Below are 16,794 nucleotides of genomic sequence, written 5' to 3' on the forward strand. Positions count from 1 at the left end.
TTCAACAAATTGTAACTGACAGAGTCTTCTAATATTTGACCAGCACATTACATAATGTGGCCATTGCTTTTTTTGACCTGGTACGGGAAATTCTTTAGCCAAATTTATTGTATTATCAAAAACACCACCCTACACACTTGTCTTATATTCCAGACCCCAATGCCTGCATCCATTTTCCTGAATATTATTCCATTCCCATTCCTTTTGCTCAGCTCCTCTCCCGTTGTTTGCTGTATTGACTTTTGGGGAAACTTCTAAGAAGTCCAGACTTCTTACCTACTGTAGTGAATAGAAAAGACTAGTCATGAGGATGTTTACTAAAAAGAAATAAATACAATTCCATCTAAAGATCTCTCTTGGCTTGTTCCTCTTCAAGAGCCCTTTTTTCTTTTTTTTTTTCTATCTGCAAAACTGTAGCTTTAAAACAGCTTTGTCTTACATTTAACACAGCATACAGAATTTCATTTAAAAAAAGAAGGTGGAAATGATTATCGTAGTGTTTTCCAAACTCTGTTTGATTTTGCCATTTTCTCTTCTCTCTCTCTCTCCCCTTCCCCCCAGCTTGATTTCTAACACTAAGGTCTTTTTTAGAGCAAATTAACCATTCTATGAAACAGTCAACTATGATAGCACTGATCACTGTCATCAGAATTGATGACCAGTTAGATATTTCCAAGTATATATACCATTAAAAAATTATTCCTTTTTCCTAGGTAAGCCACAGAATGAAAATCCTGGAGACTCTTTGTCTGACGTCTATGAAGTACTTCTTGCAGATGGTGAGTTGGGTTCCCCTTGCATTTTCTCAAATAAAGCCAGTACTCGTAAGAAAATAAATTTAATTTGCTGAAATCTTGTCAGACATGAAGGGCAATAAACTAACCTTACCATAGCAATAAACTAACCCTACCATAGCATACAGTTGCATAGAGAATATGTCTTATTCTGAAACATCCACCCACACACCTATACCCACACACTCTTGTGAAGAGTGTGAAAAGAGGAGGTGATTCAACAGGAACGTTTCCTTTTTCCTTTAATTTCAGAGTAGAGAAAAAGGAAGATATAAAGAGCTTCCTTTTTCTGTTCCCAGCATGAGTTTTGCTCGTAGTGAAGAGACAGCTGATTTGGAATTTCAGATAGACCAGTCCCACTCTTACACTTGCAGCATCATTCACTGGCAGCCAGTGGCTGGGAGAAGCCCTGCATCAAGACTCCAGCACTTGTTGACATTTGCCATTCTGGTTTATTTATATCTGTGAAAGTCCAATTACTAGGGCAAACAGACTAGCAAAATATCCACTTACTTTTAGTAAACAGCCACATAACATGTTTGCTATCCCCAGTTCTTACTTAAACAATTTTATTTCTGGTCTGACACTGTTGTGAAGTGATTGACTAACAGTACATGCTTGTTGATGGATGGAGAAGAATGTGTAAGTCATTTTGGAATTTCAGACATAGCAGTTCTGTGATGCTGGACTCTGAGGTTGCTGGCTTTGTGTGTCTGTTCTGCTGGCAAGGCTTAAGGGCAGAAGGATACTGCAAGCTCACTAGCTCTTCCTTACTGGCACAAATTCAACATGCATGTCAGTGATGCATGGAGTTTAGAATTTTAGCTTACTGAGTTAATTTCAAGACACAAACATCAACCTGTGTGCCTTTAAATGCTTGTCATTCTCTCATAGCTTTGGTGCCCAGATTGATCTTGGAGCATGTTGATTGTATTCCTTTCAGATAGAACTAAAAGGGACAGTGCTTTCAGGGAGCTCACTGGGTACACTTCAGACACTAAAAGGTGTGCACTCTACAGGTCCAGACCAGAACTAGCTAGAAATGTACCTCTTTGAAAGGTGTATAGTGTGAAAGGGAGTATTTAGCACCAAGCACTTCTCTATTAAATCTTCTTCTGTTAGTCCTCCCTCCTTTCTGACAGGGGCCGTTGGTGACTCTCTGGGCATCTTGGGTGTACTCAAGCAGAAAGCTGCTGTAAAGCTGCACTGTTTTGATACTACAGACCTACTGTCATAGTTTCTAAGGATGTCCCTTTTGTTCGTGCGTTGAATGTACCATGGGCCAGCGCATTGAAGAACTTGGTTTTTACAGCTTCTCAGATGAGTACAGAGGAGGGCCATGAAGATGCTCAGAGGGCTGGAGCACCTCTCCTGTAAAGACAGGCTGAGAGAGTTGGGCTTGTTCAGCTTGAAGAGAAGGTTCACGTTATAGCAGCCTTCCAGAACCTAAGCAGGGTCTACAAGAAATCTGGAGAGGGACTTTTCACAAGAGCATGCAGTGATATGACAAGGGGGAATGGCTTTAAACTCACAGAGGGGAGATTCAGATCAGACATTAGAAATAAATTCTTTTCTGTGAGGGTGGTGGGACACTGGAACAGGTTGCCCAGAAAAGCTGTGACAGTCCCATTCCTGGAAGTGTTCAAGGCCAAGCTAGATGGGGCTTTGGGCAACCATGGCAGGGGGGATGGAAGTAAATGATCTTTAAGGTCCCTTCCAACACAAACCATTCTATGATTCTATAAAGAAGGCTTTTTGTCATTACTGACTAATCATCCAGGTGCTCAGTAAGGTGGCATCACTGTTCCTCTCATTCATGATCGTGATGTCCAAAAAACTGAGACAGTAAAAGAGGAAATGGTCACAGAAAACAGAATCTTGAGAAAAGAAAGGACTCGGGAGATGTTCCTGCAAGGTACTCCTGCTTTAAACCCTGACTCCTTTTATATGAATCCTTTTTTGCTTCTATATGAGCACTTGAAGAGTAGTCCAAATTTCCCATCAGCTAAATAGTTGATGTTGTAGTAAAGCAAACAATTTTTTTTGGCTAAGAATGTCTTGCATTAAAAGCAAAAATCTCACCTGAAATCTTTGCTGAAGTTGCGTGGACCACAGTTCTCAGCTTCTGGCAGTCATCTTGATTGTACTGCTTGTATGTAGCCTCTGTGAGTTAATGCTGTGTAGATACTGCTGAGAGGCCCAAGAAATGAAATGATTGCAGTTTCCGAGATTCAGCATGTCAGTCTTTATGAAGCCAAGAAGGGCAAAGTGGCAGCTGCAAATAAGCCAGTGTTTTTGCCCTGCAGAAAGTAGGTGAATCTTCAGGTAACCAGATAGGTTTTGGATGAATTGCGAAAAAAATGTTTCCAGGAACTCTTTTTTGTCTTTGCTTCTTTCTAACAAGAAGGAATTGTATGCAGAGATAAGTTGTATGTATGACACAGAACTGTCAGGAGAAGTCATAAACCAAGAAAGGATTTTTGCTAGAACTGCATAAATTCACAGAAGCACTTTCTGTTCTGTGAAGACTAGCATGCTGAAAGCTGAAGTTTATTTCAAGTATGAGTATGTTATACAGAAGAAAGGATAAGCTAAGAGTAGATGGAATTTAGACTTGAACTTGAATGAAAGTTGAAGAGATCAGAAGTATAAAGCTAAATGAGAAACCTAAATGAGAAATCTAAAGCAACAAGGGTGGAAAGAGCAGCAAGTGGATGACAAGACATTAAATACAAACTATATCCGATAAAGCAGACATAGCTGGGGAATGAGCAAGTGCTAACAATCAATAAGAAGTGATTGATTAAAATGAATTGTGCAAGGCCTTGAGGGAAAAGGTCAGGCAGTACATTTGAAAATGGACCAACAATATGATTCTTTGAGGAAATATGAGCTGCAAGCAGCTGTGAAGACGATTGATTTGCTGGTGAGTGATGGAAAAATTTTGAAATTGCTAATCGTCATGATACAAATGCATGAGGACTCATTCATGTAGGTGATAACTGAACAAGCCACTCACAAATATAGTTGTGTTTACTGTATTTCTTGTTTCTATATAAGAAAAGTGGATTTATTTTTATTACTAGAAAGCTGTATTTTGAGAAATTTCCTCAGGAAATTTTCTGCTTCCCAAAAAAGCATTTTTTTTATAATTTGCAAAGTTTGGGAAACTGAAGCAATCTTACTCAGATGTGGGTATGCATCTGTGAACCACACAGATAGAATGTGAATGCCTTATTCAGGAATTGGCATTTGTTATTTTACCTGCAAAATAGACCTAACCTCAAATTCAGATACAGTTAGGTGATACGCAGCTTCAAAAAAGGTTGTTCCCCTTCTGTGAAACAGCTTTGTCTGTTTTTAATATTTACCGTTAGGTCTGGTATCCTAGCACTAATTCACTGAAACAATTAGAGATGGGCAAAGTGCAGCACAAAAAGTTGATTTTCAAAGTGTAATAGCTGTCTACCTGCTGAGGCTACCTGCAGGCATCTTTTGGTCTTGCTCAGAGGTCTCATCAGACTAACATATATGTACATACTGTGTTACCTGTATCCTTTACCAAACTGAATTGGAGAAAGGCCCGCACTTGGTAACAAGATAGATGGCAGCCCTTTTGCAGATAAAGAAGAGCAATCAGAATACCTCTAGTGTGCTATTCTTTCCTATAATGGTATCTGAAAATATGCTTGTTCTTGGATTAAAGAATGGTTTCTTAACAGAGAAGGACCTCAGGTTACTCTTCATAATCCTAATAAAAGAAAAATAATGATGAGTTAGAAAGCAAGCGTGTTTTTCAGATGTGTCTAGAAATATCCCTCTTGATTGTGTTACTGAGAAAGCAGCATACCTTTTAGCCCGGTTTAAGGGTCAATAGATTGTAGCTATTTCAAACCAAAGGTGGGAGTAAATTGCAAAGCAGCCTGTCCCCTGGTGAGTCAGTCTTGCTGACAACTCACTTTTTTTTCCCCTTCTTTAATATCAAATGTCTGGCATGAGTCTTTCTGCTGACAGCAGCTGTGGCAGCATGGCACAGGGAGACATGTGGTCTCTTAAATAGACAAGTCTGAGGTAATTTAGAGCTGTACATATCAAGAGCAGCACCACAGATTTCATCCAGCCACTAATAACAGCCCTGTGCAGGTATTGGAGCTCTACGGTCAGACTACAATATGCTATTTGGTAAATGAGCTGCAGCAGTCCAAGCTAGCTTCTGTTACTAGATTGATTTAAGGGATACCATAACATGGAGTATATTGTCTTGTGTTGGTAAGCATTTTGATACTGTTAATGACACGTAGCCTGTATTCTGAGTAGGGCAAAGGCTGAAAATGCCAGCTAACAGTATCTCTCCGCCTAACCTCTCCCAGAGCAGTTGCTAAAGGACTTTTCAGTTGTCTTAAAGTTCATGAGCTTCCAGCCACATCATGTCTTTTGAACTTTGATGACAGCAAAGAATATTCTTCATCAAGAGAATTGCTTAATGTGGCCAAGAAGGGAAAGTTTGGCTACTCACTAGTAGTTCTTGAGGATGAGATCTATAAAAACTTAAACCCCTATTCAGCTGAAATGTGAGCTTTTGGCCTGCTTGCCAGGTGTGTTGCCCTGGACAATGACTTGACTCTAAAATGTTCCCATCTAGCTATGTTCTTTTATATCTGTGTAATTCAAAATGTAGCCACGTGCCACTTCTGTGTCCAAGCACAGTCTGCAGTTTGTGCCAGACCAGTTGTAAGAGGCTTGAATTGTAGTTTAGAGATAAAAGAGCCATTGGGCAGCTGCAGCTAGCCCCTTTGGAATAATAAGGAAGTTGTGAGACCATTTTATCAAACAAACACGTTTTGGAGGTCCGTTCACAATCCTGGATGCCTCTGTTATCAGTCCTTTTGTCTTCCTTGGTAATTTGAGTCAGCCGCAGGAGGATGACCTGTCTGTTGTTACAGCACATCCCAGATTTAGGGCAATGTTTAGTGCTGTATAGTTCTTCACTGAAACACAGAGGTGAGAGATGTGTGTGCTGATACCACAAAGAAGTGAAACAAAAATGCCAGTGTTCTTACTGTGATAGAACTTCAGTAGCTCTGAAGTGGATATATGGACTCTTTAATAAAACATTAGGCTTTCATAACTGAGAACTGCTGGTACACACAGAAGGCCAGACATCAGTTTGCTTTTCTCTGGAGAAGAGGCAGGATGAAACTATGCATAATGTAGAAACTGGAAATAACTGGCTGCTTAGCACTGAAATAACCTTGTGCAGGTTGTTATAACTTCCAAACTAATCAGTGTGCCTAATAGTTTAGAAACTCTTTGGGACAGTCTTACTATGTGTCTAAAGCTTAGCTGAATGTTCATATTATTAGTGCTGCTGCAGCTGAAAATAATTTGATTACAATAAAAATAATAACATGAATTGATATATAAGATAAGCTTAGTCCCAAAAAGATCCTAAATGTGTGTGCATCCTAACCAAAGCACTGGTTGCTGAGCTGACGTCAAGCCACAGACCAGTTAGGCAGTAGTTGTCATAGCCTTAGGTTGCCTCTGAATATACACTTAAAATCAAAGTATATATATCAAGAAATGCCTACAGTTTCATGCAATTTATTTCTTGAAGGTTATTGATAAGTTCATGGTAAATTATTTTTTGCTGTTTTGGGGTTATTTGAAGGCAGGATTTTTTGGTTTTACTGTCAGATCCAATATAGCTGCACATAATAAGACTTTTATATAGTGTTTAGATGCTTTTATGATGACTCCATTAGGCTACAATTATGTCAGAGTGGTAAATTGCTGTGTATAAAAATATACTCAATAACATAAGAACAGGTGTGTACACACCTTCACAATCGAATCAGTCTTTGCCTACTCATATATAGCAATGCATAAAACAGTAGATGGGGGGAAGGTTCTAGGGATTGCTCTGTTATGAGAGATAAATAGATGTGAATGACAATTGCGGCACCATCAGTTGCTAAGATGACAGAAACACCAACTCCAAATACTCAGAAAAGGAAATACTGTTCTTCATAGCTTTTACAGGAGCTGTCAAATTGAGACTTATTTGCAAGAAAAATTGTTCACCATAAATAAAGTAACAGAAACATTTTGGAGACATAGGCAAAATAGGCCAACTCACAGAAAGCTACTGTTTTTGACGAGAGAGCTCAACCATGCAGGAGAAACTGGGACTCAGAACGCGTTTGAGAAAAAGATAACTGTCAATGTATTTGCAAAAGATAGATGATTCAGCACAGGGAGAAACATTGTTTAAAGCTTGTTCAATAATGAATATGTTTACTTTGGTCTGAAATTTATTCATGGTAGAAAACAAAAGAAATTAAGATTTAAGTCAGATGTTTATATAAGTATGTATTTAATAGTTTTCTGTGATTTTTAGAAACCTTTCCATTCCTAAGCCCTCTCTCGCTATCAGTAGAAGAAAAGTTTTCAACAGAGCAGAAAAGGGAATTTGCTTTGAAATCCTATCTTAAAAAGGGGATTATGGTAAAGATGAATAAATCACATGTGCAAGCTGAGAAAAAAAGGTTCATTGAATGAAGCCTAGTGTGGTGGATGTTTTCTACCTCTATGTTCCTCACAGTCTTTTTCAGGTCATTTACTATAAACTGCAGTTTATGTAGTTAAAGGCTGCCTTTCAATTCCACTGCACTTTGCTGAGTTCATACAGCATTTACAGATACAGATTCTTTAAAAGGTTTACATTTTATAAATGTCTGTGATAATCTTATGATGATTGCAGGAAGACTGTGATGTGCATGGCTTTTTGTGATTTTTCCACACAGTGGTTTGTTGGGGTTTTTTTTGCCTGTATGGCTCTACATTTATCCACAATTCTGGAGAGCACTCACACAAGTGTTTGGCTTTAAGCCTTTGAATTGCAAGGAAGTCACTTGTAGACAAGTACCTTTTCAATTATACCTCACAGAGTGCAATGGGAACATCTCTGCCTTTACCTCACATTGTGCTGGGGAGTGTTACATGGAATGACTCCTGCACTTGAATGATCTGCCAGATTTAGCCTATGTGTTCTTCCCTGTAATAATTTTTATTTTAATCTTTGACACTGGAATGCACTGCCTTTTTTTTTTTTCATGTGGTAAGCTGGCCACCTGTGCTTTATTACCTTTCCATTCCCTGTCATCTGCCTAACCTGATTTGCCCATATTTCTCATCCTTTTTATATGGTGTGTTGATCCAGGGATAAACAAGGACCTTTTTTGTAACGCAGTTTCAGTTCTTCAGCTGTCATTGCTTTAGGAAGACTTGAGTAAGAACTGAAATTTGTGAAGCTAGTGGGCATTTTGCTTTCTTAAAACTAGATGTATTTCAGCTGTGAGATTCATTCCGTGGGTAGCCTTAGAAAACACATAAATCTTTCATAAGTTTGTTTATGCTATTTTTAGTACCCCAAATCTGTCATGTACATTGTTGACTCAAAACATGTAGCAAGTACCAAATAATAAAAGACAGAGGCAATTTATGATCGTAATGTAGACTGCAAAGTGGATAGCTAAAGAGTGTATTTGAAAAGTTAGAATTTGGAAGTGGGGGAGAGGTTGGATGTGGCATGAAAGTTGTTCAGAAGCCAAGATGGGGAATTAATTGTTGAATCCACAAGAGACTAGAGAGGCTTCATTAAAATTTCTCAGTTTATATAAAGGAATGCAATTTCAAAGTAATTTCATTAATTCAGTTTAAAATGTTAAATTGAAAGCAATAATGCATTCCAAAAGGTTTTGTGTAAAATATATCAAATTGATGTATTGAATTTACATGAATTAAGAGAGAACATTGAAGGGAAGTTGAAAGCATCAGCACTGTGCCCAATTAAATGAATATCTGTTACAGTACATGTGTGTAATGTTTTATTATGTAAATATGAATTTAAATTTAAGATCAGTACATTCAGTGTGGCCATCTGCAGTAGATACTTATCAAAAGTAAGCCAGTAAAAGTAACCTAATGGAAATGGAGCATTACCCTCTATAATAGATGATAACTCCCAGTAGGTATGCCCTGAATACTCAAGGGAAGATTATCTCATAGATTTTCTTTTCTTTCTAGCTTCCAGCTCATAGTGCTAAGCATCATTAGATATAGTTAATAATTTGTTATACCTCAATCCTTCAAAAAACAGTCTGGTTTTATCCATCCATTGTTTAATCATTATTGCTTCATTTTAAGAGCCTCACAGATAGGTCACCATTATATATAATGTTAAAAGAACAGAGTCACCAAGCAACAAATACCTTTTAATAAATTCTCTCTCTTAGATATTCCAGCATTATAATGATGTTCCTAATGAAGCTAATCTTCACCTACATTTGTAAATTTTTGTTAAATGATCATTTTTCAGAAAGCCTTAGCAGTTAATGGATATTCTAGCTATGCCTTCAGGTTGAAAGCAAGACTGTAAAGAGGATTCACAATGAAGATATCCAAAATCTGAGTGTTCAAAAGACCTATACATCAGGTTACGCCTTCTGCCCACATTAAACAAGTATTTTCTGTACCTTGCTATATTTGTATTACTAAAATTTCATTACTACAGTATTAAATCCTTAATGAGCTACATTGTTTTAGATAATGCCACCAAGAAAAGGCTACCTTAATCTCTGGTGTATTTCTCATTCAGCATTGACAACACTTCAGGTGGTTGTTTCACATTCTACATTTTAGGACAGACAGTGTGCAACTGTTGGTAGGAATCTGAGTGCTAGAGATTGGGGCTCTGGATTTTGGTTGTTAAATATATAGTAATGATAATTTAGATCCCTGTTAATCTTGAACAGTTCTACATGGCTTTTATTGATTGTTAGGTAGACCTGACATTTAGTGAAGTAAGTCTTGCTTGATGGTGTTTAGCTAATAAATTGGTAACTACTTTTACAGTCAACAAGGGAATCCCTCATTCTCTTAAATACCTAACTCTTTGATGTAGAAGCCACATTTCTTAATAATTTGATTATACTCTAGGGCTGTGGAATTCCAATATTGACTGGGTTGGAGTCCTAATATTGTAAATACACATCATGAGGCATAATAAAAACATTAAAATGAAATTAGTGTGGGAGGAAAATATCATAGTTTGAAACAACTTGTTATCACTAGCATTGACCTTCTTGGTAGATTAATTATTGGGTACATTAAAAGGTGGAAGTAACCACTGTCATCTTTGATAAGCAGTATGCAGGCTGTAGAAATAAAGCTGTCATGAACTTCATATAGATTAAAATGCATCTACAAGATTATTGAAGAATGATCACTGACAGGAAGCCGACATTAGAGAATCTACTGCCTACCAGATTTGCTATGCAGTCCTTTTATTTTGTCAATCTGATGATGAAATATTTCTTGTCTTTGCAATACTCCTTTGCTTAAAGTGGGGTATAAAAAATTTCCGAAGCGGCATGTATCTCACATGAGTTGTTTCTGAAGTAAATTCTTAAGTAAATGCCTAAGATTTATGAGTGACTTAAAATATGAGCAGATAAAACATAATATTCCCAAAGTATGTGCTGTGGGCACACAGTATTCTAACTGTTTTCTTAAGCAAGGGTTCATGCCTTCGTTTTTCTGAAGGGTGGTGCTAAGTAAAGTCTAGTCTTCACAGGGATGATCAGAGAAATTAATGCATTTATTTTTTGAGTTGGATTAGCTAAACTGCATCCAACTGTGGGTAGATTCTCATTCAAAATCAAAATAGCCTTTGTTTAGTGTAGCCTGTTTAACTTTCAAATTAAATTAAAGCAAATGGAATTTAAACTGCTTCAATTCAATGATGTATGTCTACACAAAGGTTCAGTGTAATTTTACCAATGTGCACTGAATTCACAGCTGAAATTCAAAATTAGTTTACCTTGAAGGCAGGAGAATATAAGCATGAGTAGTTCGGGAAATTTCTGCTAGCTGGTGATGAGCACTGAACCTGCCCTCCTTAGATGTTCAAAGAACCTTTAGCTTCCTCAGTGAAACATGGACAAAAGCTACCTTTCCCTTTCTTTCCTTGTTCTGAGAGCTCTCCAACAATCAAGGCACATCTCTGCAAAAAAAGAAAAAAGTCTATCTCAGATAAATCAGACTTAGCGTACCCAAGCTTCTGTATTACATTCCCTGGCATAACTTCACTTCTCAGGCATATTTATTATATAAGTTTATTAAATCTATGCCTTTGTAGGAAAGGCAAGGTTGATAAGAAAAGGGAACAGTCTATATCAGAGAAACTGGTACATATGGGGGAAATAAAGGCAAGCAACAAGTGAGAAAACTAATTGTAAATTACCAATACTGATGCTGAATGGAATGAGTTCCATGCTGCTTAAGAGCACCATGTGGTTTGTGTACTTCAGTCACTTGGGCACTTTTGCAAAAAACCTGAGAATGTACTTGTTTGAGCAAAGCCAAATTGCTACTGTTCTGTGTTCTGCCCATGACTAATTTATATTAATATTCTACATCAATTTAAGAGGAAAAGATGTGTCTGAAAAGTTATTTGTGTCCTTGAATGTAATTGACTGAGTGTTCCATAATTTACAGTAGTATAAGATACTGTTGAAGTCTCTCAGGATATTTTCTCACCAGCCAGTCAAGATTTTTTAACTCTGTGCTGCTTGGAATGATACCATTAATCTAACTAGGTGACTGCAATATGTTGGGTAATCCTGTGTGATGAAGAGCTGCTGCAGTCCTTTGAGATGGGTAGCAAGAGCATTTTGTACAGGGTAATAGAGTGTCTGGAAAGGAGTAGTAATGATAGAGCTGAGAAGTAGCAGGTGTGAAAGATGGCTTTTTTAAAACACAGGCTTAGTCAGAGCTCTGCAGATGCAGTTGTCAATTCTTTTATGTTTCCTCTTTAAATCCTGTGATATGGTGAAGGATTCAGTAGGGTTCTTGGGCCTTTACTGGTACAGCAAAACAGAAAAGAAACTTGTTGCTAGCTGTCTGCATGCCTGGCATAGCAGTTCCAAATTGAGAATATCCTACACAAAAAATGCATGCCTTCAGTCCATCATTTTGTCCATGAAGGAAGACAAAGACTATTGAGTCTGTGTCGAGGAAACCTGGGTCTGCTGTCGTAGTTATCTGTCACAGGTATCACTGCCTGCACATAATTCCTTCCTGTAGACAAATGGGCTGATGTTGTAAATGTGTTGCATGTCCTTGTTTATATATAGCGAAAGCAAGAGTGGTAAAAATCAAAGTTAATCTCAGCATATGAGAGATTGTTCTTCTTAGACTACAAAACTGGCTTATCTCTTTGACCTCATTTGGTCTAACGGCTGTGACCCTTTTGATTTCAGTAGGGCAAAGCATATGAGCAGAGCCTGTCCATAAAGTTACAGGCTGCAGGATCAGAACTTCAGAGGCAAGCTGAAGCTCTTTATCAAAGGGGGAAACCTCACTACATGAAAAGGAATTTTGCCAGGCTTTTATGAGTTACCCTTAACATGATTCCAAATGCCGTATGAGCAGTATGTTGGAAACCACATCATTGCCATGTTTTGTTGTTCTGGGATTGTTAACAATGTTCTTATTCCACATTATTTATTTCAGATCACAAGACTAGCTCTGATGCTACCTTGTCAGATGTCAGGAGAGCATCAGAAAAAACAGACCTCATTTTTAAAACAGAGATACTTTCTGAAACATTAGAAACTAACAAGCAGTCGATATTGGTGCTTCCAGGAAGACTATCATGTGAGGTAAGTATTTGGATGCGAAAATCTTTGGGATAACAGTCAGTGTTGTTCTCTTCCTGCTGCAATCTCATTCTTACTGTAACAGTTTGAAAACATATAGCAGATAAGGGGCCAAAATGAGAGTACATTGAGATTGCAGTGGGATTTATTTTGCCTTTGGGTCACATCCACACTGCAGCCAAAAGACTTACAAATAAAATAGTTCTGATACAGCCTCTGTGGGATTTTATCTCTGTTAGAATCATCTGGAAGCTTGGGCAGAGATATTACTGTCGCGTGGGCCTTGTAGTTTAGAGGAAGCATGTAATTAGGCACTTCTTGGGAGATGTGGAGTGCCTTGGCAAGAATCCATGATGGGTATATGGGTACATGCATATGTGCCCATACCATAGGTTACACAAGTGCTTGCTTTTGTGACCATAAACCTTGTCTGATTTGAAATGAAATCAGAAATATTTATATATGCATATCTGTACACATATCCAATGGACACAAATGTTCATATGTGGTTTTTTTTAATTAGAGTTGCTATGAGAAAATAGGTAAAATGTAAACAGAGGAAGTACAATATCCAGCACTCTATTCCTTTATAAAAATAAGTGGCCACAGTCAGATAAGGAGGTTGCAGTGTACATGGAATGTCATGTATTTTGCTTGTTACCTGTCTTTCAAAGATGATTTATGTGTGTGTCATGGTTTAGACCCAGCCAGTAACTCAGCGCCATGCAGCCGTTTGCTCACACCCCCACCATTTTCCCACATCCCCAGGGCATGGTGGGGAGGAGAATCAAAAGATGTAAACCCCACAAGTTGAAATAAGAACAATTTAGTAACTAAACCAAAGTAAAATATAGTGATAATAGAAAGAATACAAACAATAGCAATAGTAATAAAAATAGGAAACAACAAGAGAAAAAATGAAAGCTCAGAGAATACAAATGATGTTCAGTACAGTTGCTCACCACCTGCTGACTGATACCCAGCCCGACTCGAGCAGTAACCTGCCCTTCTGGGTAACTCCCCCCAGTTAATAAACTGGGCATTATGTCCTGTGGTATGGAATATCCCTCAGGCTAGTCTGGTCAGGTGTCCTGATTCTCTTCTCTCTTGGCCTCTTGTGCCCCTCCTCACTGGCAGAGCATAAGAGACTGAAAAGTACTTCATCAGGGTAAGCATTAATTAGCAACAACTAAAACATCTGTGTATTATCGGCATTGTTCTCAGACTGAAGCCGAAACACAGCACTGCACCAGCTACTAGGAAGAAAAAAACTGCTACAGCTGAAACCGAGACAGCGCATAATTTTATTGTTGAGATCAGTTTAGCTCTAAGGGAGTAATATTCCCTCTGGGTCAGAAGGCAGTAGAGGGGTGTCGTCTCACATTACCTGCTGCTTCTGTCTTACTTTACTGTCAGTTCACTGTAAGAGTGTGAGTATTTTAGGTTCCTCTTGTCAGGCTGAATGTCATTCTTGTAGACTATAAAGTAGAATGGCCTTAGAAAATGTAACAATTCGCCTACATAGGAATCTAAAATACTGTTTTAAACTACTATTAGGTAAGCTGAGTTTAAAATACTACATTAATTGTGCCATTTATATCAGTAAAATGATGAAGGAGAGCACTGAGATGGCATCATGGTTTGGTATTACGATTTTTCTGTGTGAAACTGTTCATAAAGGACCTTTCCTTCCAACTTCTGTTTTCATTTGCATTTTACACTTTCAGTATAATTTGCTGAAGGACTTATGGGAACATATTTTAATTTTATAGAACCCTGGTGAAATATTCATTTTGTTGAAAGATGAAATAGATGATGAAACTTTAGAAATTGAATTCATAGCAGATAATCAACGAATTAGGACACAGCCAGCCTCTTGGACTAAGAAGATCAAGTACATGAAAGCCTTAGGTAAGGAAAACATTTTTTACCTTTAAGTAAGTAGGAAACTTTGGACTCCCTTCACTTTTTCTGATCAGTAATTTCGTTTCTCACTATTTGTAGGTGTTTCCTGTACATGGGTTTTGCACACAGAACATTTATTAATAATGCAGAGGAGCAAGGCCTTGTGATTTATGGGAAATGAGGTTCTCTTAGGTTGTTTTCGTGTGGTTAAATGGCAGGTGGCATTCTTAAAATGTCATTGATTAGTCACACAGTAACAGTCTTCAAAATCACTGCCATAAAATACAAAGCTAATATTCTTTTCTTATTGCTCTATTACTAAAATGTTTCATTTCATATTTAATGCAGTAAATTTGGCTATATTCCTCTCGAATTCTTACTGATACAGGAAATAATTTATTTTCTTTGTTCATGTCCATGCCATTTCTCTGTATCACTCATCTCTGACGGTTTCTAATGATTTTTTTTTTTTCCCAACTGCTCCAGCCATAACTAGTTGCCAACAGTTTCAGCTATTTAACAGTAGCTTCTCTTAGGAGATCTGTGCAGATTTTAAGGGCCACACCTATCCCCACTCACTTGATGTGAGTTAAGAATTAAAGAATTTTTCACCTAAGTATTCAGAGTGTAGCTTGCTACTTCACTGCATGTTGTGAATTCCCAAAGGAACTGATAGAATATTTTGTTCTAAAGCCATTGCACTAGGATAGGAAGAAATATATACATATAGGCTAAAATTTGCAACAGTTGCTTCTTGGAACTGCACTTGGGAAATTCTGTGGCCTGATTTTTATCCTGAATACTGTTCTGAGATGATGGTTGCATATGGTCTGAGAGTTCTTTATCGCTGTGGTGGTGCAGAGAGTTTGTTTTTAGAGACCTGATTGGGAAGTACATGACCAGCTGGAAACTTCCATCTGTAACTGGATTTCAGAGAAGGAAAGCTGAAGTTCTCATTCACAGATCTTAAAAGATTCTTCCATAATTATTCTGCAGCAACAATGTTGATCACAGAAAGGCTTTTATAGTGGATGAAAAAATAAAATATGAACAGTAAATGAAATATTATGAAAAAATTTGGCAGAGAGCTACAGACTGAGTTTAATTTTGTTTCTTTTATCATTTGTATTTAATTGTTCTCTCTGAGGGCTTTTTTCTGTTTCAAAATCTGGGAAAGTTGGAAGTTTGGAGTACCCTTTTTAATAAGGATCCACGTGATCTCATGTCAGAAATAAAAAAAAAGGGGGGGGGGCAGGCAGTTTCCATTGAAGTGATTTAAGGTGATGTTCTATTCATTTAGTTTCTTTGGCACTATTACTCCTCTTCATTTTCAGGGTTGCCCATTTTTATTCTTTTTGTGGGCAGAGTTAGAATTCTAAGAAAACCGGGTTAGTACTGGCTTGGTACAGCAGGATGCCTGGCACAGTGAATACTAATGAATTCTAAATGTGCTCATAAAGAGGGCTCATGCTGCATACACAGAGCAAGCCATACTAAAGTAACAGACTGTAGAAATAATACTTTCTTTTGCTTTCACTAGGTAAACAACTGGAATGGAAATAATTATACTGCAATTTCTGCAGCCTAGTTCAAATTCAATTTTGAGAACCTTGCCTGCAATTAAGAAAAAAGTTTCAAAAGATGAATAGCAATTCCACTATTTGTAATAAATGAACTTTTCCTTAATCTGTAGGCATAAGGGAGCCGATTACAGGTCATCAGTCTATCAAAGGGAAGTTGAAAATTTGAATCATACTGTTTTCATCTCCTTTCTAACGTGAAGTAACGCAGTAGCTTTGTTCTATACAGATTTACAGATACATGTTTTCTTTTGCCAGCTTTTTAATGTTAGACTGAAAGACCTGGATAAAAAATTGACTACACTGAATCATCTCTGAAACGTAAATCCAGTTCATTGGCTGTATGCATTTTCTGTGAGATTTTCCTGGGTTTTACCCATTCCCTGAGCCCTCTGGTCTGGGCCTGTTAAAATATTTTAAGCTACTGTTCTGATTGTGTTTTAAAAGATTTTCCTGCTGGCCCTGTTTATGTAAATGTGTATTGTGGAGGAGTCGTGAAGACCACAGCACAGATCGAGTACTATACTACACTAGAGGAGATTGAGCACATTTTTAAGAAAGTGGCTGACCCAATAGCTTTCACTTGTCAGGTAAGTTTACTTCTGCATTTTTAATTAAAAAAAAATAAAAAAAAAAAGGAAGAACACAAGTGCATATATGAGCTAAGACATAATACACAATCTTTTGATTGCACTGTAATGGGTAATGGCTCCGTAACAGGCTTATGATTACAGAAAGAGTGTCTTTGAGATGTCTAGCTCTAAAGCAAGTTAGGCAAGTGAAAACAAATTT

General features: G+C 37.6%; 1 protein-coding gene across 4 annotated transcripts in view; it reads left to right on the plus strand.

The window, feature by feature from the left end:
- BANK1 (B cell scaffold protein with ankyrin repeats 1) overlaps positions 1-16,794 on the plus strand; it is a 145,811-nt gene that overhangs the window by 24,156 nt on the left and 104,861 nt on the right. For all 4 annotated transcript variants that reach the window (XM_057417975.1, XM_057417972.1, XM_057417973.1 and 1 more), the window contains exons 3-5: positions 12,372-12,520; positions 14,290-14,428; positions 16,450-16,592. In XM_057417975.1, coding sequence (XP_057273958.1) covers positions 12,372-12,520; positions 14,290-14,428; positions 16,450-16,592 — 431 coding nt within the window. The remainder of the gene's footprint in view (positions 1-12,371; positions 12,521-14,289; positions 14,429-16,449; positions 16,593-16,794) is intronic.

Source organism: Pezoporus wallicus, unplaced genomic scaffold, assembly GCF_028554395.1.
Source record: "Pezoporus wallicus isolate ANWC-B61680 ecotype Strahan unplaced genomic scaffold, APGP_CSIRO_Pwel_v1 contig_6999, whole genome shotgun sequence".
In the NCBI taxonomy this organism is placed as follows: Eukaryota; Metazoa; Chordata; class Aves; order Psittaciformes; family Psittacidae; genus Pezoporus; species Pezoporus wallicus.